This window comes from Leptonychotes weddellii, chromosome 9 (genome assembly GCF_054177405.1).
Source record: "Leptonychotes weddellii isolate Sample4059 chromosome 9, ASM5417740v2, whole genome shotgun sequence".
Classification (NCBI taxonomy): domain Eukaryota; kingdom Metazoa; phylum Chordata; class Mammalia; order Carnivora; family Phocidae; genus Leptonychotes; species Leptonychotes weddellii.
Window position 1 is genome coordinate 76,262,778 of NC_138377.1, and position 23,801 is coordinate 76,286,578.

At 47.0% G+C, this 23,801-nt stretch overlaps 1 protein-coding gene across 8 annotated transcripts in view; it reads right to left on the reverse strand.

Annotated features, from left to right (window-relative positions):
• Positions 1 to 546: 546 nt before the first annotated feature.
• Positions 547 to 23,801, reverse strand: part of FRMD5 (FERM domain containing 5) — a 238,294-nt gene continuing 215,039 nt past the window's right edge. For 3 of the 8 annotated variants that reach the window (XM_006727456.3, XM_081829529.1, XM_081829530.1), the window contains 7 exons: positions 18,824 to 18,912; positions 15,685 to 15,748; positions 15,000 to 15,091; positions 12,303 to 12,377; positions 11,663 to 11,731; positions 10,613 to 10,719; positions 547 to 4,239 (listed from right to left, as the gene is read on the reverse strand). In XM_006727456.3, coding sequence (XP_006727519.1) covers positions 3,662 to 4,239; positions 10,613 to 10,719; positions 11,663 to 11,731; positions 12,303 to 12,377; positions 15,000 to 15,091; positions 15,685 to 15,748; positions 18,824 to 18,912 — 1,074 coding nt within the window. In that variant the 3' untranslated portion in view covers positions 547 to 3,661. The remainder of the gene's footprint in view (positions 4,240 to 10,612; positions 10,720 to 11,662; positions 11,732 to 12,302; positions 12,378 to 14,999; positions 15,092 to 15,684; positions 15,749 to 18,823; positions 18,913 to 23,801) is intronic. The other 5 variants (XM_031029196.2, XM_081829528.1, XM_031029192.2 and 2 more) reach the window with 5 other exon arrangements.

Here is a 23,801-nt window from a genome sequence, read left to right on the forward strand (position 1 = left end):
GACCCTGGGATCATGACCGAAGGCAGACGCTTAATGATTAAGCCACCCAGGCGCCCCCAAACAGATTTAAATCTTTTCAGCCAGTTACAGTACATGGGAAGGGGGGAGGACAGACTCATGTGCCTAATCTCTTTACCCAGTGTAGGGCTCAGACTCACAACCCTGAGATCAGTAGTCTTATGCTTTACCTACTGAGCCAGCCAGGAACCCTGGACCATCTAGGATCTACTTTTGGTATCTAAGACTAACTCTGTAACCTTCAGAAAAATCACTTTTTGGTTTTCCTCATGAGAAGAATGAGGTCCAGTTCATCTCTAAAATCATTCCATTATTACAGCTTCCACGTTCTTAATAGTATTTATTTGGGGGGAGGGACAAGGATAATAGATGGATATAAGCCAAATGACTATTTTAAATGATTCTAGTTATGAACAGTAGTCAGTTGTATAAATCCCCCTGGGTATCTTTTTATCTATGTGTTGGTAACTTTAAGGAAGAAAAAGTGAGAAAAGCTGTAAGTTAAAAAAGAAAGAGTCCACTCTTCCATGATATTTAAATATTTATTTAATTTTAAAAATAATTTTCATGGCACCAATGATTTTATGCTAACTACATACTGCATATGTAGAAAAAAGTACATTGCTTTGAAGGAAAATGTAACTTAGAATTTTTGGCACACGAGAGGTTAACAACTATACTTTTTAATGAAACTAAGAAATTCACATTTGCAGGTAGTTTACCTTCTACTGCTTAAAGATGCAGTACACTATCCTTTAGTAAGAGTTTTATTTCACTCTGATGGATGAAGCTATGGAAACCATTGTTTTTTTTTCTTACAGTGAGATCAAACTAATTTTGAGAGAAAATGGGAGACATAGTGGAACACGGTAAAACCAGGTTAAAAATTTGAACAATGTTTAATGATGGGGAGAGACCAAAAAAAGACTAGTCACCAACAAAGGAGTTTTGTTATTCAAGCACTATTTGAAAAGCAAATCAAAGGAAACTTTACTATCTGTATTTTCTGGGGTAAGCCCTGGAAAAAACCCAAAAGTTCTGTTCAGAGAGCAAAATCCAGCTCCTGGAAGTGGTATGGACTATTGTATTGTTAGAACTCTAGACACAAGTAACATACCAGGAAATGGAATACTGCATCTTTCTTTAATGTGACTATGAAAGGTCAGTGTCAAGGCTATCACTCACTGCATAGAAACACCATATTCTACAGACTGAGGTAGGAACACTACACTAAAAGATAATCTGCTATGTTGCATAAGACAGTAGATATCCAGGTTACAACCAGCCCCCTATCTCCTGACAGCCTTTTCATCTCTGAGTCTACTTTTCATTTCCGTCCTGTGCTAAGTAAAGCCTTTCCTGTGTAGATGACAAGTGGCAGTGGCTAGTTGGTTCTAATGATCCCTAATTTTTACTAGGATCTCCCTCAGTTTGTCTTGTCACTTGGTAAATAGATGTTTGTAATTCTGCCCAAATTGTTGCTGGTATGGAAATGATCAGACATTCCTCTTCCATTCTTAGATTCTGGCCGAGTTTTAGCATTTCAACACTTGATCTTGCTCATCTTGGCATCAGATACCTCTTTGCTGGTTGGTTGTTCAAGCACCCTTTATACAAGCAACCCCAGTATCTCCACTGGGAAATGGTCCTGGATCTGTAGCAAGTAGGGAATGGGAGCAGAGCCGGCCCTCTTTCTGCTAACATACCTACTGGTAAGGAGCATTTTTATTGTCTAGATGGGGTTGGCAAATTACGGCCTGTGGTCCAAATTCAGCTCCTAAAATAAACTTTTATTGGCACACAGCCATACTCCTTTGTTTATGTATTACCTATGGATGGCTGTTTTTGTGCTATCACAGCAGAGTTGAGTAGTTGCCACAGAGTATGGCCTACAAAACCAAAATAAAAAATATTATCTGGCACTTTACAGAAGCAGCTTGCCAACCCCTGGTCTAGATGAAAGGGCATTTAAAATTACACAATCCACTCCCCCACCCCGCACCCCTGTTAATTCAGCAGCTGTTAATACTCTGTATATGGGCATGATTCTGCTATTTCAGGGCACAAACTAGGGGAGAGCAAATCTACAAGTGACTCATTTTGTTCTGCATTTGGGGCTGCCCAACATCATAGGATGTTAGCAGCGGCTCCACTGTTGTGGGGTTCCCAGGAATAGGTCTACTGACCATCCTTAAATGAGTCCTCAGGCCCCAGATGACTTAGAAATCTCTCCCTGAGATGAAAACAAGATCTTATAAGTGGTTGTTAAGAGTTGCAGAGCTTGGACCTTGGACCCCACACTCACCCTTCACATGCTGTGCTTTTGTATGCTTCCACAGCTTCCCTCAGCAAGGATGGCAAATGCTTTCCTACAATTTTTATTTTCCTGATGCAGAGGATGACCCTAGGGGGCAGTATTTCCACATCTAAGTGTTGGTCTCTGCCACATTCACCTTCTTTCTTTCGTAGGCATCTTTTAGTATGCCTATTTAGATTCTTTTCCTGGTCCCTTCCAAGGCTGTTTGTTGATCTTGGAATTCTATTTTCTGAAGCTTTTCATTCTCAGGATCAGTTTCTTTCTTGCATCATTTAGTTCATCAGGCTCTATTTTCTTAATCCATAAAGTAAAAACAAAATATGAATTGATAAGAAAATAACATTTGTTGTTAAAATATAAATTGAAATAGTTTTTTTGTGGGGGTTGTACAAAATAGGTACTGCTCTCTGAATCTCAACAGTTTCTCAGGTACCTTGGCTCTGGTTTCTGTTAACTACACTTTGTCCAACATTTCTGACAGTCCTGTCTCTGGCACCACTGAATTCAACTAATGTCTCTGGAGCACTATAAAAATCTTGAGGTTCTTCAGGAAAAAAAAAATCACAGAAGTCTAATAAGTTCATTATACAAAACTCATGGTGATGCCCACTAGGATCTAGTCTAAGGGGACAGACTTACCCCACCCCTGCTCCTGCTGCTGCTGTAGCGGTGGTCCCTTCAGATGCCCACTCTGCTCAGATTTGGAAAAAACAAAAGGAAAAGAAAATCCAACTCAGACCATCATAAGAAGCAACTTTCCATTTAATCATTCTATATGGATGTTTACTTTTTAAAAATCTCTGTCTGGCAAGAAAACCTAGATAGTTCCCATTGTCCAGACCCCTGGCCTGCCCTGCTGAGGCTGCACTGCTGAGTCTCCTGGAGCCCAGTAGGAAAGCTCCTGCAGAATACAGAAGACAACAGCTCTCTAGTCTTCAGCTAGTGTCCCATCTGCTAGGTGACACTACTGCGATAATCAGTAATAGTAAAATAAATTTTTATTTGATACTCTGAAAATAATACACATCTATGAAAAATCAAAATTCAAAACCAAAAATTATCCTGCAAATTGGGAGGATGAGAAACAGAGTCGCTGAGCCTTTCTTGAAAGAACCTCTGAAGGAAATGAGTTTTCCCAGTTTGTTTAGACAGGGCATGAGCCTATCCTTTTTTTCTTCTGGGAAATGACCCTCCTAGGCTGTGGACTTTGAGTCATGAGAGGAGGACTTGGTACATGTGCCGATGGTTCCGCGATGGGTCCCATTGCTGGGAATGGGTAGCCAGGCTCCTTGGTCCACCTGGCTAGTTATTAGGAGTCATGCCTTCTCAGGTGTCAATGAGCAGGCTCACCACTGAGCGGATTTTGCAGGCAAACCATCGCCTGAGGGGACAAAAGTATTGATAGTGGAATTGTTCAAACTCGGGGGTCTGGCGGATATCGCGGAAAAAGGCAATGTCAAGGTCAGACTCAGTAAGGATGATCAGGAGGAGGAGCAAAACAAAGAGGAGTCCCATGGTCACAAGGAGCAAACGGAGGACACTTAAAACAAACTTATTCACCTGTTCCTCCTCTGGCCTGCCGTGCCCCTGACACAGGGCCCTCAGCTCTCCCCCAAGAGCCTCCACCTCTGCAGCAGTTGGAGTGCTGGCCTCAGACTCCTTCTCCTCTTCGATGCTGCAGGTGGCCCCATTGATCTGCCGGGAAAGCAGCATCAGCTCCAGGCTATGCTCGGCCACAGGGGTGGGCAACACACTGTCTGCAGGGCTGTAGGCTTCGTCTGCAATCACAGCGACTCGCTCATTGCTGTCTGCCCGGCTGCTTCTCACGTGAGGCAGGAAGGTGTCCCCATGGGAGGAAGAACGCACTGGGGTGGAATGGGCACTGTCCCGTAGGGACTCCAGGCCTGCAAAGGCAAAAGGAATAGGAGTAGGCTTTCTGGGTCCCAGTGCACATTTTGCTGTCTGGTGGAGGCACACCCATTCTGTTTTAGGTTGTTACTAAAATTTTGCAAGGAAGTCCTTCTGCACAGCCCATGTGATCAGCAGCAGTGGCCACTACACCGTTTTGATGTATCAGGAATAGGATAAAAGCAGCAGCAGACATGAGAGTGGCTGTGGTTGGAAGGTTTTTTTTTTCTTTTTACTTAGGGTTTTGGCAAGATTTGTTAAAGATTCTGCCTTTCTGGCTTTTGATGTCCTGGGCCTGGTTTTAGCCCCAGTTGAAAGACAATCTGAATCACAGACTATCCCTGATTCAGAGCTGGGGCCACAGTTCAGGGAGGTCAAGTCTCCCTCTTGGGCTGAGTGCCTTGAGAGGCAGGAATGGGGAGAAGATTGTTTTGCTTTACTGGGCCTCATCAAATACTGATTCTGGAGCTGCATGTCCTTCTAACAACCCAGCAGGCAGCTCCTTGAGCTCATGAGGTCATCTTTTGGATCGCTGCTGCTGGTCTCTTCAGCCTCCCACTTCTAGCTGTCCTGATTTTAGGGGATGTGAAAACCCTATCTGCTCTTCCTTAAGTGGTCTCTGATGGAGAAGGGAATAGCCCCTGGCTAGCTCTCTTTCTTTTCACCTTAGAATGAGCTGGGTCCACAGGAGGCTGACAATTCCCCTGTCTTTACACACTCAAGAGTGCAGAGTGGTCTCTGATAAGATCTTGTTGGGTCAGGGTGGAAATTCTCCTACATCCATTCTGGGGAAGGGTCCTCTGCCCCCTAAAACTACCCATTATCTCTCTTCTTTCTCAGATGGAACATTTCTGTCTTTCCACGGCTCAATCTCTGGTAGTGAAAAACAGGAGCTGGTTACTTTGTGAAGTAAACAGCAGCCACTAGGCCGGAGGATGTGGGCCCAGAGTCACCAAGTATGGCCCACATCACAGTGCTCTCAAGGAAATGGCTTCTTGTTTCAGGTTCAATGTCTGCATTTTCCATTCCTGGCTACTTTTTTTTTTTTTTTTTTAAGATTTTATTTATTTATTTGACAGAGAGGACAAGTAGGCAGAGAGGCAGGCAGAGGGAGAGGGAGAAGTAGGCTCCCTGCTGAGCAGGGAGCCTGATGCAGGGCTCGATCCCAGGACCTTGGGATCATGACCTGAGCCGAAGGCAGACACTCAACCGACTGAGCCACCCAGGCGCCCCCATTCCTGGCTACCTTGGGGGTGCCAGAGTGGCTCTGGCTGTCCCTGCATTTGTGGCCAATGGCAAGAGAAGCCAGTCCCCCTTCCATTGCTCTGAAATTGACCCTGACTTCTGCAAGACTGAACCAGTTCCCAGCTCTGTAAAGGTTTGACCTAACTAGGGCTGATTAGGGAGTTTTTCAGTTCAGGGCTAGCTTCAGAAGCCCAAGGGTCTCTCTTTAAAGGTGGCAGTAACCTTTCAGAAGTATTGAGTTTCATTTGGTTCTCTTGTGGTGTAGCCCTGTGTACCCAGGCAGCCTGCCTGCCTGCCTAGCCTGCTGGAGCCCATTTCAGCATAGGTGCAGTTAAGGGTTCTCCAGGGGAACAAACCCTGGGTTATAAACGGGTGGGTTGGGGTGGCAACAGCAGCTGTCCACCTATACTCCCCATCACCTCATCATCAGTGTATTTGCTACAGCTCTCAGCTTCTGCTTTCAGGAGCTCCTCATGGTCCTAGTTGTATTTTGTTTTCCCCTGTGCTAAAATCTTAAGTTTGTATGTTTTAAACTTTTTAAAGTGCTTTCATCTTTCCACGAAGTCGTGAAGGCAAGAGGTTACAGAGCTTGCCTAATGACATGTGGTTGGTTGGTAATGGGAAAGGCAAGGATAGACTGCAAGCCTGTTTCCTGATGCTAATGATCATGTAGTTAGATTTTGGGCCAGGATGAATTAAGTCTACAGCCTACACCTGCCTTAGATTTAGGTCCCAATTGCCCAAGAAACTGTTGTGAAATAATGTGAAATTAAGAGCTCGCCCCTTGTTCCAGAGCTCTTGATGCTCCTTTGATCTCCCCCCCGCCCCCGTTTTTCTCCCTTATTCCTGCATTTGCATAAGCAGCATGAGGAATATATACCTGGTAGTATGTAATGAGTCCCTGATAGAACAGAGACCTTTAGGCCCTGATCACACATGTGTTGGTTCAGCTCCTTTCCCACCCACTCCTCCACCCTCCTTCCTCTGGAACCTCAGCACCCCCTGTACAGGGCTCCTCATAATCTTTCTAAAGGCTGTCTCCTCACAGAGACAACTCTACCAGATCTTCCAAAGCACAACCAGCTTAGCTACCAGAAGCCACTTCAGCGCAAACTTAGCTTGGCCTACAATTCAGCCCTAAGCTTGCTGGGGAAGGAGAGAGGCAAAGGCTGTTACATCAGAGAGAACAAATCAGACAGACACCAGAAACCACATTATAAGTTGTTGGTGCTCTCAGTAAATAAGATAATGGATATGTATGCATTTCTAGTAAATTGCTTGACAGACAAAATTGCTCAGTGTTAGTTTTCTGCTCCCTCAACAGACCTCACCTGTAAGGTTATTATTGCTATGTCAGGCTAGTCTTGTATAGAACTTCAGGTTCACTAGAAACCACCACCCCTTCATCAAGCCCGTTATTCTGGGATGGACAGGGTGGGTACCATGGGTGGGAGCTGGCAAATGGCACAGCAAAACAGAGGAGTCTTTTTTACCTTGGATGTGCTCCAGCTGATTGCCTTGCCCAGAGGTGGCTTCCTGTGGGCGGGGGGGCACAGTGGTCAGGAGCCTACCCTGGAGCCGGGGCCCCATCCTCACGATGCGCACACTCAGTGGCCGAAGGCAGTGATTAGTCAACCGGAGCTGAACTCGGACTCTGGTGTGAATCTTAATCAGACTCTTCCCCATGGTGGCCCAGGCAGGCAGACACTTCTTCAGTGGAAACCAGCTGATCTCTTCATGGAAACCAGCCAGGCAGGGGGGATGCAGAGGGAAAGGATGGAAAACCAACTGGGGACAAAGGATTTTTGCTGACCTCAAGCCATGGCAGCTCGTTCACAGTGCCTCCTGTGCTGGAGAGAGAATGTCAGCTCTGCGAGACAGAACAGGCTGAGCTTCAGGGAAGAACAGCTCTGAGAGGCCAACGTTATCAGGGACTGGATTCAGTCAGAAGCACTTAGAGCCATAAAAAGTAATGCTTCCCTAGCATGTGACTGTTTCTCGGAGCCCCGTATAAGGGCCCCAGACTTCTCAGAGAGTGAAGTACCGAGAGGGCAGAGAACAATCCCACAGGGTAGGGAGCATCCCATAGTTCCAGAAAATGGACGATGTGAAGCTACAAAGACATTGGGCTTTGGGTTGGGTGGCTCTGAAGTGTGAGGTGGCAGCTCTGGGGTGGAAATGGGCTGTGTCCCATCCACTGGGCTGTATGCTATTTGGCTCCCTGCTGCTGAGCTGTGCCCCGCAGGGTGCAGTGGATAAAAGGAATCAACATACCCAAGCATCCTCTCTGGCTAAGCCTGTGCTAACAACACGTGGTATCTTGGCATCCCTGAGAGCAGAGGGAAGGGCCAACCAGTGTACCATCATCTTTTTAACGGCCCCAGCTCATTGGAATTACATGGTCTCATTCAAATTGTAGTCTTATGTTACTGTTTTTGCAATTTTCCCATTGTTTTTAGAGATAGCAACCAAAGCTTTCCCCCTGGGAAAGGCAAATAGTTTCTGTGACATTAATTTATTTGCCATATGGACAATAGGAAAGAGTCTCTGATGCAGCATGAACCACTTTCAAATGTCCATAATTTCCTGGGAGTTTTGGTGGTTAGTGCCCTTCTTCTGAGACCCTTCATCATTTCTCTCAGCCCTTCCCTGTCTGGTTAGGTGTACAGTGAGGGTCAGCCATGTTTGCTGGGCGCTTTAAAGGTGAAACCCCTCTTGAGAGATGGTGTAGCTCAGCTCTCTGGGAAATAATCCATTCTTTATCTCCCCAGGCTTGATAATCCCTGCACTGATAGAGCCACTTAAATGCTAAAATCTTTTTTTTTTTCCCCCACATCCAAACCAGATGTCCATCTGCCTCTCCTCACTGTGAGCCTGTTAGTGTCATTCCTGCTGGGGCAGTTCTTAGCTGCTTCTACTTTTGTCCTCCTGAATCTAATGGGTCCTGGGCTGAGGGCCATGACCGGGGATGAAGGCTGTTCTTGTGTGCAGTCAGCCTCAGTCAGGCATGGGGTGTGAGCAGCAGGTTGGCTTGCTGAGTAGCACACGGGAGCCTGCTGTGCTATATAGTCTGCCAGGCGTGAACTTCCATGGGGGCTGAGATGGTGACGGTGTGCCCTGGCCCTAGAAGTCTCTTCTTTACTAGCTTCCTTGGTGGCCTTCCCCTGCTGCACCCTCCCCTGGCATTTTACAAGCAAAGAGGACTATTTCGGATGCTGAGGAGACTACTGCTGCTACAATGGGAGAAGACAGCCTCTGGGAGGATGCTGGGGGCACAGCCAGAGCTGGTTGGGAACTGGGGCAGCCTCGTAGCTTGTCTTGGGAGAGCTCAAGGACCGGTTTCCCACTTCTTAGTAGTTCTGCTAACCCTGGTTGGCAACTACTATAAATGAGTTATACCCCCACATGGACAGCCTGTCTTCCCTTTTCTGGGAACATGGGTTTTACTGGACATTCTTCCATATGCTGGAGAACAAATGCAGATGGCTCTTCCCTAGACCTGTATTAGTGCTCAGCGCCAGAGGGTGGCCTTTTCTCTGGGAGGACAGCTGTTCTGACTTTTTACAGGAGCTTTGAGGTGAACCTGGTGCCTTCCGACCTCAGGATGGATAGGAAGAAGGGCCACGGGGGGGGGGAGAAAGTTATGTTTCCTCAAAAGAAGAAATTCATTCTGTTTTCCTGAGATGAATGCCCCAAAAGAAGAGGGACAATGAGAGCTATGCTCAGTTCTCCGGCTCAGCCTAAGACTGGAGGAAAAACCAGGAGCCCGTGTCTGATGACAAACCTCAGTAACTTCATACTTTGCATAGCGATTATACTTCGTAGTTCAGAAGGCACCCTCCCACACCCACACCCCACTCTACGGTGGGGGCCACAGGCTCAGAGAGGTGAAGCAACCTGCCCTAGAGAAAGTACATGGCAGACCTCTGATCCGAATCTCATCTTTGACTTCCAGAGCAGGCCTCTTTGCACTGTGCTTGTTCCCTGTCCAGTAAATGCTTTAATCTCTTTAAAGTACTTCTGTGTACATCAGGTTCCTCACAGCCCATGGGTAGGTACGCAAGGAAGATACCCCTATTTTACAAATAGAACAACTAAGATACTCAAATAATTAAGGCACTTGATGTGGTTCCCCGGCCAGGGTTCTCAACCCCTAGACTGTAGTTATATGCCAGACTTAGATAATGCAAAGTCAGTGACACATAAAATCCTAAACACAAACCCATGATCCTCACAGGGGAGCCGCAGAGTGATGTCCTTCCTAACCTAAGTAGTTCTTTATTTTCCTTAATCAGCATTCCCACAGAAAGGGCACAGAGTCTTCCCTTTCCAGGACAGGTTTGAAGCAAACCCACTGCTGTTCGTTGCAGCTTTAGATCTTCTGAGGTCCTACAAAAACATCTTCGGGAATGAAAGCATTCAACTTTATACCTGTGGGGCAGCTGAGTCAGTGACCATGAGGGAAATATTCCAGGAGTCTCCTAACAGTATTAACTACCCAGGGAGTAGAGAGGTATCAGGCTCAGCTACTGCAGTATCTAGTTCAGTGAAGATTCACAGACTTTGTCTCTTCCCCCCCAGGACCACCTCCTCCAAAGGGAGGGTAGGATAGAGAGAGGTGGGGCATATGAGATATCCCGAGATCATGTTAAAGAATTCAGATAGCAAGAGGACAGATTTCTCCCACTGAAATAGAAAGTGGTAGCAGCTATTAGGATGCTTCAGAACTAAGAGTTCATTTCTTGGTTAACTGCCTCAGCCGCCCTGATCATTTAAACTGTGGAGACTAGTCTGATCTGAAAAATAAGTGAAAAGTCTCTTGATGGAAAGCAATTTCAGAACTGCATGGAACCTGTTAGATGTAATAACACAGTCTCCCAAAGGTCTGCCCCAACACTCTCAGATTTAAACCCCCTCTTAGACTACAGCTCAGCAGGGTTGGGTGGGCTTATCCTTCACCTGACACCCAGCTGGTGTTCCCAACCACTGCATGAAACCTTCTCTCTTGCACTGGAGAAATGTGCTCCTGTCTCTAGTGCAACTTCTGTTCAAGATCCCTGAGAGGAAGTGGTCCAAGTCAAAACTTAGAGGAACCCCATGGTCCTCTCCAGAGCTTATGCTCACCTTCCATGATGGAGATGTGAACAGCTCTTCTGCGGGTCCTGGGGACACTGCTCAGCCTTGGGCCATGGGTTATGGAGGGACAGCTGCGGCTGGGAACCATCCCTGCTCTGAGGTTAAAGAAAAAGAGAACTTTGTTAATTCAGTGCATAGACAGATGTGGTCAGGACTCAGAGTTGAGAAGTAGCTGCTAGAACTGCCTGGTTGTGTTAAGTTTTATTTTATTTTATTTATTTATTTATTATTTAATTTATTTATTAAAAGTCTTTAATACCTATTTTTTGCCTTTAGTCCCTGGATTCCAGTCAGAGACACTGCTTTAGACTCGTCTCCCACCTCATATCCTAGACCCACCTGAGCCTTGCTTTAGTGCAGCAATGGTACCGCTGGTCTCTGGGCAGGTTTGTCAGGATGCAGAGCCCCAGCATAAGCAGTACTATAGAAAACATGCCTGAAAACTGATATGGCAGCCTCTCTGACTTCTGAGAGAGACTGCTCTTGGCAGGGGGTGCCATGTGAAGGTGGTAGTAATGCTCCCATTCCCAGAGATCAGGCTGGTTGGTGAACCCTAGCTGTCTTGGCCAATCATAGTCTTTCTGGATCTTACTAGGTTTAGGAGATATACGTGATGTGCAGTTACACATGAAGCAAGGATCTCAAAACTATTTTAGACCTAGTGTGGTAGGGCTGTGGGGCTATCCCTGGCTTTCTGTAATGGACTGATTCCAGAACTAAGGAAATCTTGCACTTTGGACATGTCCTCCATGGCCTATGACCACTTTTAGGATTTGGGAGGACAGTAGAGAAGCACCCAGGATGTGGTACTGGGTACTATGCCCTCCCCCGTGCTCCCTCAAGGCTCAGGGATACGAGGGTCAGACTGTTCCCCATGCCTTTAGCTGAGATGGATCTCTTCACCTTCCTGCCGTGTTCTCCTTCCCCTTTTGTGAGAGCCACTGCATCCAGAATCTTCATAGTACTGAAACTGCTGCCTTTTTGGAGCTTCTGGGATCTGAGCTCAACTGGTTTGGGGGAAGTCCGTGGCAAGCCTACCTGTGTATTTCTGGTGGCTCCCGTTTGATCTTCGCACTTGACTCCATTACTTCCTTTGCAACTCGGCCACTATAAATAGTATAATAAAACAAGCAGGAAGGGATGAGATGGTGTTCTAGCACCAGGCTCCTGTCTAAGGCTTCAGATACTTTGGATGAACTGGGAGGTGGCCTCCTTGGCCTAGCCCTTCCCAATGTTTAGGTCACTGAGAAAGGCTTGCTTGCTGGGTAAGTTCTAAGATGTCCTGACAGCTTATCTTAGAAAGCTCTCTATCTCGAGTCGTTGGGATTTTCCATTTTCATTTAGAAATGATTTCTCATTGTCCAGCATGTTCCAGAAATATTGCAAAAAAAAAAAAATCTTTAGACAGACATGAAAAGAATCACTGCTACAGTTCTTATTTCACTGCTGTTGTGAGGGCAGAAGGAGAAGATACATATTTAAACCCTGCAGACAAACGGTGGCAGGGAAGGAAAGAAATAGTCAAAAGGACAGGAGACAGGAGAACTGGATGGGAACCTCAGGCTTTTTTGGAGGTTCCCAGTTTCTTTGTTCTCAAGGATAAGGACCACTGAGCCACTGTTCTCCAGAGAAGGGTCTGAAAATAGGTCCATAACAGTTACTTACTGTCACTATTTACCTGTATCGGAACCGGCTCCCTTTAAAGAATAAATTGCTGCTGGACACTGTGCGGACTTGGCTTGACTTCTCCAGCCTGCAGCAAGGCAAAGTCCAGTGTGACAGATGGCCTGCAACTGCCCCACAGGCTAAGGCAGCGCATTCCCAGCTCCTTCCAAAGGCTACTTGAGGAAACTCTTCAGGAAAAGGCCTTTCACAGCCCGGCTTGTCTCTGACTTTCCTTTAGGACCTGAGAGCTTCCTCACAGCCTTAGTGCTGGAGACAGTCATGTTGAAACCCATTTTCACGTCAGGAGTGTGAGGGCTCCCCAAGAGTGCTTCATGGGGTTCACCAGGGGGACTGAGACTAAATGTTATGGATGGTGGTCTGGGGGAATAATAGAATGCCACTCATCAAATTTCAGGCCATTTGTTAGCAGTGTGACCTGGGGCAAATCTCTTTCCTTTCTTAGCTTTGGTCTTCTTATCTATAAAATGATGGAGCTACTTGACCTCAGGAGTCCCTTCCAGTCCTAGTATTTGATGATACATGTCCATGTCTGGGTAATTGTGGGTGGAGAAGAGAGTACGGGCTGCCCTTCCTATTTCATCCCCCTCTTGGAGAGTCATAAAATATGTTCTATTAAAGACTCTGAGAAGTCCTAAAATGAACAAACTAGCTTAACTTTAATATAAGTTCCATCATTTATTTGAACTTGGAATCATTCCCCTTCTCACAGTAAGCCTATTAGCATCACTTTCAAGGCTGTAGACAGCTGATGTGGAGGCTCTGGAAGGCCATGGGCACTGTAAAATATCCTCTTAGGTGACTTCTCTGATCCCAAATGGCCCTCTCACACTTAGAAAAGGAAGCTGGGGAGAACCATCCAGAGTGAAGCCTCCCAAGACCTGACTCAGCTTACAACATGCCCTGAGGTGCCTGGAGTGCTGATCTAAACAGGAACCGATCTGGGTCTGAAGCCTCTGTCATGAGCAGGCAGTCAGTATTTAGGGAGCTGTCTCCCAAATCCATGAATAGCAGTTCCTGGGAGATACCATCCCCACCTGTCTCAGGGTTCTTCTGTGAGGCTCTGAGTCTCCTTGTCTTCTTGCCCAAGCATGTCCTTGAGTCTGACCTGCCTCCCTTCAAAGTACTAGGCCAACGACAGGGCCAGGGATCTGCACGTGAAAGGTGCTCAGGGTGATGCCAAAGTGGCTGCTGCTAAGACTTTGGATGGGCTTAGCACAGTTGGGGATCTGACCCCAGCTAGAGGCTTTTAACACTTAGTAAAGAACATTAAGTAATCAGTGGAAAAGTGAAAAACAGCCTCGGTTTCCACTGAGGGTGTTGGCAGGACTAGTGGGGGTGGTGAGGGCTTTATTAATGGAAAGACTCAGACACTGAGTTTGGTCACAGATGCAGAAGCACAGTTCTGTTCCCATGACACAAATAGAAAACAAAGGTCTTCAGAAATGGTGCGGACATGTTTTCTTGGCTTTCCTTGGACAGCTAGGGACTGAACAGGAGGGAAATTTGACCATGCAAAAGTCTTTTTTGAGTGTCTTCTTCAGAAGATGAAAGAAGCCGACTCAGGTTATAATTCAGGCTGCCCATTCTGCTCATCCCTGATTCTGGTATCAAATGCATAGAAATTATTAAGCAATTCAGAAAGCCTTTCCAAGAAACAGCGTCTGGGGCTGTGGCCCTAGAAGGGGGAGAACCAGTTCTGCCAGCCAGCATCCCATAGCAGCCAGCAGGCAGCAGCAGGAGAATGGTACCTCTCCAGCTCAGAGCAGTTCTGCTCTCTTTAGGATCCTTGAGGTTACTGGAGGGAGAACTATGGCTTGTCAGAGGCAGAATATACCACAGACTTTGTCTTATGTTGTCCTGATTGAGATACAGCTTATTAAAGTATAAATCATTGCATTCTATTTTTAAAACAAGACCAAGGGTTTTAGTAAAACATACTTTATCTGGCGTCATCCTAGTTTCTTGATGGGCTATTTCTTTGTTCCCTAATGCCTTTATAACCACTTTCTTAATCAAAACAGCACAGAAGCCTCATATACTTTACAAATCCTGTGGTAATCAGAATTCTTGCCTTTGGCCCAAAGCTGGCTTTTCCATAACAGACAAGTCCTTGCCCCCCTTCCTGCTACCCTGCTCAGGCTCCTGGGCACTTGGGTCTGTTACTGGCAATACCTCTGGCAATGACCCATCAGGAAGGGCTAGCATCAACCCCAGCTCAGCACTAGGCCACCCACTGGGGAGCAAACCCCAAAGGCTCTCCAAGGCTTAGAGATCTTTCTGGCCTGCCTCAGCTCCTTCATGGAGCTGTCTGTCCTTTTATGGGCCTCCTGTGGCTCTGAATGGCTCCACAGGGCCAGCTTGATTCAAGTCAGGTACCCAGGGGCTTTTTTAGGCCCAAGCCTTGCCCTGAAAAGACCCCTAACTGCTTTGCACCGGGAGCTGTCCAAGGACGTCACAAAGTGGACCCCCTGGACATCTCTACTGGAAACACATTCCTGGACCTCAGTTATGTCCCTCTAGGGAGTACAGACATCCAGAAAGGGGTCTGAGTTTTATAAGGAAGCTCAGCCTTGTCATCTTATGTCTCCTTTCTCAGTGTTCCTCAAACTTTCCTGCCCATCGTTACTCTAAAAGTAGCTTTTATGCTCGACTCTGATAAAGATAGTCCCTGTTGCCTATGTCCACTCACTTGTAGAAGGCTTGGTTCTCGATTCCACATTTCCAGAGGTGCTTGCAGGCTTCTGGAGTTGGAGCAAAATATGTGAGAATAATTTTCTTTTCCTACAAAAAAATCCCATATAGAAACAGCTGAGTGTGGATGGAGAAGCAAAGGGTGAAATGGCCATAGGACACTGACCCCTGGACTGTCTGAGGGCTCCCCAGGACTGCAGGAAGAGATTTCAGATGGGGGAAGGAGCTGCCTGGCAGCTGGCTAATTGGAAGAGAAGGCCTGCAGGACCCACTGGGGCAGAGCTCAATTCAATAAGTTCACACCTGGCAGGCCCAGTACAGTAAGCCTCAGCTTGTACAAACTGAAGCAAGACAGCCCTCACCAGAGAAAGTGTTAGTGTCATTTGGGATTTTTTTACTTCTTTTTAAAAGTTTATTATCTTCTTGGAATTTTCATATAGAAGCAAAAGAATCTTGCATTGTCTGCATTTCCTGGAGGTATGGAACTTCTGGGTGTCACCAGCATCCCGGAGGAAAGTCCTGGGCTCCAGGGCCTAGCCATTTCTCCATCCCTCACCTTCAGGTCTTGGCTTATCATTCAGATGGCTTAGTTCTACCTGGATACACCACTTTGGTTCAGTCCTGGCCATCAGGAACCACTCAGTGCCCCAGCCCTCCCTGAAGAGAAAGAAGCCAGCACTCACCTCTTTCTGACTTACGTATAAATAGAAAGTCTTTCCTTCAAATTTCAGCTTGGTCACCTCATTCCTACAAGCACAAAGAAAGCACCTGTCACCTTGTTGTGGGCTGCTTGTTCACAGCTAAGTCTTGTAGATGCACAGCCCACCCTGACTGGAAGGGGCTCCAGGCACAGACACAGTTTTAGCCAAAATTAGAACTGAAACAAGACAGCAGCGCAGTGGCCTTAGAGAACAGTTGCTGAAACAGTTCAATCCACAGTTTTCTGGTCAATCACACTATAATAATAGGGTGATAGGAGGAATTCGGGCTCATCAACAGTGGCTGTAAGAGGGAAACCTTTGCATGGGAAGTGAGTCTAGGTTGAGTGGTCCCGGGCCATTTCAGGATTTAGTTCATAATACAGGTGCATTATCTGGATGGGACTGTCAAATGTAAGGTGCCACAGGTAGCTGATGAGGCCAAAGTTCAAGATACAGCAAATAATGAAAAACAATGCAACCAGGTTCTGAGGGAGTTGAGTCTTTCAGGTGACTGTGCCACTGGATGGAAAATGCAGTTTAATGCAAACAAATGTCAAACGATCTCAGGGAGGGGGGCAGGGCAACATACCAAAGAGAGAGAACAGATTACATGGAACAGTCATGCAGCGTACTGACCAGGAAAGGGGCTTAGGGGTTTTTGTAGAAAAATCCTTGAAGCCACCAGCCCAGTGAATGGCTGCAGTAAAAGAGGCAAACAGGATACTGGGGTACGTCACCCGCGGGACAGACACAAATCAGAAGAAGTGACATGGTTACTGTACATGGCACAGCTTAGACCTCACCTTCACATACTGCTCTCAGCCTTGGTTACATTTACAAAATGTAAAAATGACCAGGGTCTTGGTGGATGTCCCTGAGAGCCAGAGAACTAGGCCTCAGCATCGGTCACTCCTCACTTCTCTTCCATTTGCCTGACACAGCTGCCCTTTGGATCCTGAAGGCCCTTCCATCTCACTGGGGGGTGGAGTCCTTATTTTGGTACCCAACTGGGACCCCCAAGGAGGTCAGACCATGCCTAGTTGCCTCTACTTGGCTTTCTTCCTTTTTGCAGTCTCTAGGGAGATTTTCTCAATATCTTAGGAAGTAGCAGAAAGGTAGTGAGAACCATGTACCTAATTTACTACTGGCCAAAATTTAGGGGACAGAGGAAGGTCACTTGCTTCCTAGAAATCATGGCTGGGTCAGGATGAGAGCTCACAATTTGTGACCATCAGTTCTGAGCTAATACAAGCACATGGTATTCCTTGTTTGAATCCCTCCCATTCAGTCTCTCTCATACACATTCAGAATACAATAAATATTAGTTAATTAATATGTAAACAAATACACTGATCATCTAGGCTTCAACAAGCAAGATAGGAAAGTAAGGAGCATTCTGTTGAAAGTGAGGTTAGGTCTACATCTGTTATTTTAAAATTGAGACACAGTGAAAAGGAGACTTCCTGAAGAAGTGGGATGTGAGAGAAGACACAGAATGAAAAGTGTTGGGGAGAATCAGGTGAGCATGAGGGCTTCTGGATGGGGAAGGGTACTTTGGACTGTAGGGCCCTGTAACAGGTGTGTCCTAATTGTTTCTAGCTACACATGCCCTCTACCAGGAACCTCATGAGACAGCTACCCTGATCAGGGTGTGGGCCAGGATCTGGGCCCTCTAAGCGCTATCAGACAACCCGGCTATATCCAGGAAGCAAGTGCTCCTCACTGGGAGAGCAGTGGCCTGACCCTACTCATTGCTTTTTTCTGAAAAGTATTTTCTTAGAAAGGAGACCCCAAACCCTCACCATTGTCACCCAAAGAGCACAGTGAGTGGGCCAACTTCAGAAGGCCTAGCAACGAGCTATTTTGGGGTATGCCCTGGTTACTCAGTGCAGCAACCTGCCTTGTGAAGTGGCTGTTTTCCTGGGGGATGGGTCCTGACTGGTCGTGTCTGGGGGGCACTTCCATTAGCACTCTGATGATCATATTGACAGACTGCACAAGAGCAGTAGGGTTGGAAAGGTGGTGTCTGTCCACAAGCTCAGTGGGGGAGCTGAAGAGGACACAAGAAGAGAGATGCCCTGCAGCACCCCCAACAGAAAGCTCGCCAGGAAACCGCTTTGTCCTCAGATTCCCCATCAGCTCTTCTGGAGAAGGCAAAGGAACCAAGACAGGAGGAGCAAGCTTCCCCAGCTGAGCTCTGCTGGGCAAGGTAAGCCATTTGTCCAAGCTCAGGGGAGGAGTTGGCCAGCTTAGACTTGGCAGTCGAAGGCCAAAAAGGTACAGAAATCACAGGGGCTTAGTAGAATATACAACATGTTCTGATGAGGCTGAAAGATGTTTGCAGGCCAGAAAAAGGGGCTCCAGGAGAGCCAAATGTCCATCAATAAGGCAGTCTGTGCTGCATCAGCTCCCAGAACCATCCAGAACAGACCCAAAACTGACAGGGGAGAGAGGAAGTAGTTCAGAGTAGCTTCAGCTCAGGCAGTAGCTCTTGCCTGCTAGAAATGGGGTTGGGAGGAGGGAGAGGGGAAGATAGGTGGGGATGTGACTCCTGGAGGCTGAAGACACCTGAGCCCTAAAGAGGGACAGGAGAGAGACTGGGCAGCATTTGTGCTTTTGCAGGCAGTGCCCACAGTGGGGGTTGGCCTGACGAGGGCGTTTTGCCAAGGACAGCTTGCATCTGGCCTAAGGATGGGGATTTTGCAAGATAACTTACATCTGCCCCAAGGGGAGCCCCTCCTCCCTTAGGCCAGTGGTTAAGGGAGTAAACAGCCATGCAGATACTGTGGTCCTCAGTGGGGGACAGTCCCAAGGACTCATTTCTCGTAGGAACTTTGCCTCCCTAACATTGGCTCCGGCCCTGGGTCTCTCATCACACCCGGAAATCAACCCTCTACACTCTTTCTCTCTCTGGAGAGGCTGTTGGCTCTCAGGAACACCCCTTTGGAAGAATAGGATCCCTAGGAAGAGACCACTACCTTGATCAGTTATCATTATGGATGCAAGGCTTTGAGGGGGCTGAGAACCATAACTGCCCAATCACAGACAAAGGACATGGGAACCATAGCCCTCCCCAGCTGGTGAGGTATAAAAGGCCTGTTTTGGAAATGAAGATACTCACCATTTAATGAAGTGGACCCTCTTGTTTCCTTGCAGAACAACGAACCCGAAAGGAGTAAAGGCCAGAAATGCAGCGTTTCCTGACACATCCTGCAACACAGAAGGACCTCTCATCAGGGTGATGCAGGCATAGAGGTGAAAGGGTGAGAAACGTAGTTGTTCATCGGTGATACAGGGTTAATATGTGGCAGTAGGTCACAGAGGGAAGAGCATTTGGAAGTAACAGGCAAGCTATTTACCTTCCCTAAGCTTCAGTGCCCTCAACTATAAGTTGTAACAATCTTAGAAGGCTGTTGTGAACACGCAGAGAATGGCAAGCCCTCCCACACTGCTGGTGGGATTGTAGAATGGCGCAGTCACTTCAGAAAGCAGTTTGGAAGTTCTTCAAATTGTTAAACATAGAGTTATATGACCCAACAGTTCGTTCCACTCCTAGGTACCCAAGAAAACTGAAAACGTGTTCACACAGAAACTTGTACGTGAATGTTCATAGCAGGATTATTCATAACCAAAAAAATAATCCAAATATGCATCAACTGAAAAATTAATAAATAAAGTGTGGTACATCCATACAGAGGGATATTACTCAGCAGTAAAAAGGCATGAAGTAGTGACATACGCTATAACATGGATGAACCTCGAAAACATTATGCTAAGTGAAAGAAGCCAGTTATAAAAGATCACATGTTGTATGATTCCATTTATGAAATGTCCAGAATAGGTAAATCCATAGAGAACAAAGATTACTGGTTGCCAGGGCTGTGGGGAAGGGGAGATGGGGAGTGACAGCTAATAGGTGCATAACTCTGTTACTAAAACTACTGAATTACACACTTCAAAAGGATGAATTTTATGATAGGTGAATTATATCTCAAAAAAGCTGTTATCAGAGAGAAAGAGGATGAATGGCAGTTATTATTATGGTGGCCCTACACACCGGGCTTCTGCACAAAGTTTAGCTGAAGAAAAGATAAGAAGCCACCAGCTAAGTGGACTAGCCACCCATCAGTCTTATGGTGCCTGAACCATCAAAGAGGCCTCCTGGCCACTGGTCACTATCAGTTTGTCAATACCAGGCTTGAGGTTCTGCTGAGCAAATCCAGGAGGAGGTACAGCAGAAGCTGTAGGTCATGGTTCCCTCACGTGGGAAAATGACCTCCCTGAGAGCCAGGTGGGGGTGGGGCACAGAAAGCAGGTAGATGGATTATGCTCTGTCAGAGGAACTTCCTTCGTGATAGGGCCCTTGGGTGAGAGACTGCTCTGTCAGAGTGTGTGTTCAAGTGGCCAGAAAATTATCCCAGGATGCTGGCCAAGTGTACATGTAGGACATCTGTCTGAGCCATAGCTCACATGGTGCCATGGGGTCAAGGTCAGGCACCTGGTGTGAGGCATCCAAGTGGGGGCTGTGGCTGTCAGGCTCTCCTAGTCTCTCCCACTTTCATGGTTTGCCTCCCTGGCACACATCTTCAGCCTGATTAGGTCTAAGAATAAGAACAGTGGGGCCTCTGCAGGGCCTCATGAGCCTTGCCTCAAGGAAAAAATGCAGTTTTGTCTTAAAACTGTCTCTCTGAGTCAGGGTTACAGGTGTGAGCATCTGGGCCTAGCGAATAAACTATGTGTTTTGCAAACATTTCCAATTAATGTATTGTTTTTATTGTCCTTTCCTCAGGGTCTTTCGTGATCCCGACACTTGGCTGCAAGCACCGTGTCCTTCAACCCAGGGGCAACAGCAAAAAGCTGTTTAAAAATAACCTGAATGGAGATACTGTGAAGCCACGGGGCTGATTTTCCTCCTGCCTGTCATCAGTGCTTAGTGGTGCTTATTAATACCTGAGTGCCAGCACTGCACAAAGGCATGGTCCCTGGCGGAGGCACCAGTGCTAACCCAGCAGGTTGGCCTCTGTGGGGGAGAATGCCTGGCCGACATGGGTGAGAGAGGGCAGCCTGCCTCAGATGGAGGGTGGGCACCGGGAGGCCTTCTGCTCATGGTGCAGGCAGGACCCAAGGAAGTCCAGAAACTGCAGGTTCAGAAAGTGACTTGAGGGTGGAAACCTTACCTTACTAGTACTCACAGAACAGGCCTGCAGGAAAGGTTTATCAGATGAATGTGTAAGACAATGAGGTGGGCCAGGGGGAAGTACAAACGTGAACAAAAACAAGAGGGGAAGGCACAGGTGCAGCGAAGGTGGGGAAGGCATCTTACAGTGTTGTGAGAAAGAGGAAAGGCCTAGAAAGAATAGGTGGAAGGATGGAAAGGAAGGATCAGGTCAGCAGAGGATTGTGGGTGGCTAGAAATAATGGGTAAAGAGTAGGGAAGGGAAGCAGTGGGCTGGCCAGGGAAGGGCCTCCCTCTGCTTCTTGCACCCCTGACCCCTGTGGGCAAGAGCAGGGCAGAAGAGCGCCTGCCGCATGACCATAGTCATGGGCCCTGTGTCAGACCACTCAAGCCCAGGTTCTGGCTCTGCCACTCACTGCCTGTGTGACCTCAGCTAGGTCCCATCTCTCTGTGTTTTAGACTCCTTGTTGCAAAATTAGGGTTGATAATATTATCTATCTCTTAAGTTGCGCCTGGTAGACATCGAAGGACATGTTAGTGGTTGTGTTGTTGTTAATATGAGTTTGTTGAGCTTCATACAAAATCTTCGTAAAAAATGCAGTATTTTACTATTTTTCCTGATGTTGACGGATTTAAATTTTGCTAGTTAGGAAATGAGGGTGTGGGAAGTTGGGGTAGAAAGGGGGAGTCAGTCATTCATTGTTAGGGGCCTGTGGAGAGGGGGATTTGGGGCCAAAGTGAAGTGGGCAAAAGGGGAAGGAGACAGAGGCTGTGACAGAGATCTGTGAGAGTCGTCCCAGTGACAGGCCTCTCTGGCCAGAGCACAGGGAAGAGCAGGTCCTCCCACAAGCTGGGCAGCACTGGCCAGGCTGTCTGTTGGCACTGTCATCTGCACTGTCCAGACACCTCAGAGCTGGCCTCTGGGTGAAGGCAGATGTTGGAGTTAAAGGGGAACAGCCTCTCCTGACCAGACTGGCTGATTTGGAACAGAGAGCAAACTGGGAATAAACCCCAATTAGACGCCACATCATTCCAATAAGTAATAATAGCCCCTTGAGCAATCCCAGTCCAGTCTCTCACATGAAGAGATCAATTCTCCAAACTACTTCCAATGCAACAGTTGTGGATGAAGGCTCCTGCAAAGCCTGGCACCTGGGTGTCCACCCGGGCGAGGGCAGCTGGAAGGTTTGCTACTTGTCTCTGGCATGTGAGGAGCAGACTTGGAATGACAGCGAGAAGCCTCACATCTGCACCAGCATGAAAACGCAAATAAGCAGCCACGCTGACACTTTCTCCGGAACCTTCCCAGTTTCTTCCATCTAACATGTCATTCTCGTGTGAGCCTGCCCTTGGGATTTGTGTGCAAAAGGACAAGTTATATGACAAAAAGAGAAAGAAATGAGGACGAGGAGAGAAGTGACACAGAAAGTGGTAACCTGTTCCTCAGATCTTCCATCTTATCAAGCTGGAGGCTATCTTTCCCCTCTGTCCCCTTCCTGTCCTGACGAGATCGGTACCCACAGGACTGAGCATTCATGGATCTGAGAGGTGGAATAAAAACTCAATCTGGGCGGCCACACAGCACATACTGCCAGCCCCCCTCTGCATCAGATAATGGTCTAAAGTATTTAGTTCACTTCTGTAGTTGTGAGGCATAAGATCTGTTTTCAATTTCTCATCCTTGTGGGAAGAGCTTCATTCTTGGTTTAGGACCCTAGCCCTGCTTCTTATTTGGTATGTGACTTACTTAACTTCTCTGAACCTCAATTTCCTCATTTGTCAAATGAGGACCATGATATATACTTCAAGAAATACTACTTCTATCTGATTTTAGGGTGACGGCCTACATGACTTACTGCCAAGTCATGGCCAATCGTGTTTTTTCTTGGAGGAGGGCTGGATTTGCACGGAGTCCTTCATATGTTCATGTAGAAACCACCATAAAACTCGACTGCATCAGTTTGACATCAAAGGTTCACCTTAAGATGATCACTCTGCCCAGAAAAGGATTTTTGGAAATCACAGCACTGACTGGTTCTGGGATGTAGGGACATCTGGCCACCTTTGCCCAGTCCCCGTGGGTTCCACCTCTGGATATGCCAGAGTCAGAACCAGGGTATTTTCCCAAGATCATCCAGTTCCCTCTCTGGAGCATGACTTAAACTAATTCAACATGGGTGGGTGAAACCTTTGTTTTCAAAAACCTTAGGGAAGGGGCGCCTGGGTGGCTCAGTTGGTTAAGCGTTCGACTCTTGATTTCGGCTCAGGTCATGACCTCAGGGTCATGGGATCGAGCCCTGTGTCAGGCTCCGTGCTCAGTGGGGAGTCTGCTTGGGATTCTCTCTCCCTCTGCCTCTGGACCTCCCTCTGCTCACATGCATGCTCTCTCTCTTTTTCTAAAAGAAAAAAATAAATCTTCAAAAGAAAAAAAGAAAACCTTAGGGAAGAAGATTTCACATGCTCTTCCACACACTTATGCCCATCCCCGAAAACTCATAGCTAGGAACCTTTACATTAAGTCAATCATGAAAATCACCCAGTGATCTACTTAAACATGGTCACAAGAAACCAGAGTGGAAATTAGGAGGCAACCCTGTAAGAGTCTTGGTGTCACCCCATTAAAGATCAGAAATGGAAATCTTGTCACATACTTGCCATCTAAGTGGCTTTAGTCAAGTTCTTCATCTCAGCAGTAAACCTACCACTCTCCCCACAGCGTAGCCATGAGGGGCCCACCTGGGGATGAGGGCAAGTCATCGCTGATTCTTCTTTTTTCTTTCTTTTTTTTAATCGCTGATCCTTGTTCTTTTTCTCTGAGGTCGGGGGCAACTTGTCAAGATGGGGAAGGGGGTTTATTTAGAGAGGAGCGTAGGTGGCTGATTATGAAAGGTCAGAGGAATGACAATTTTATTTGTATGGTTGC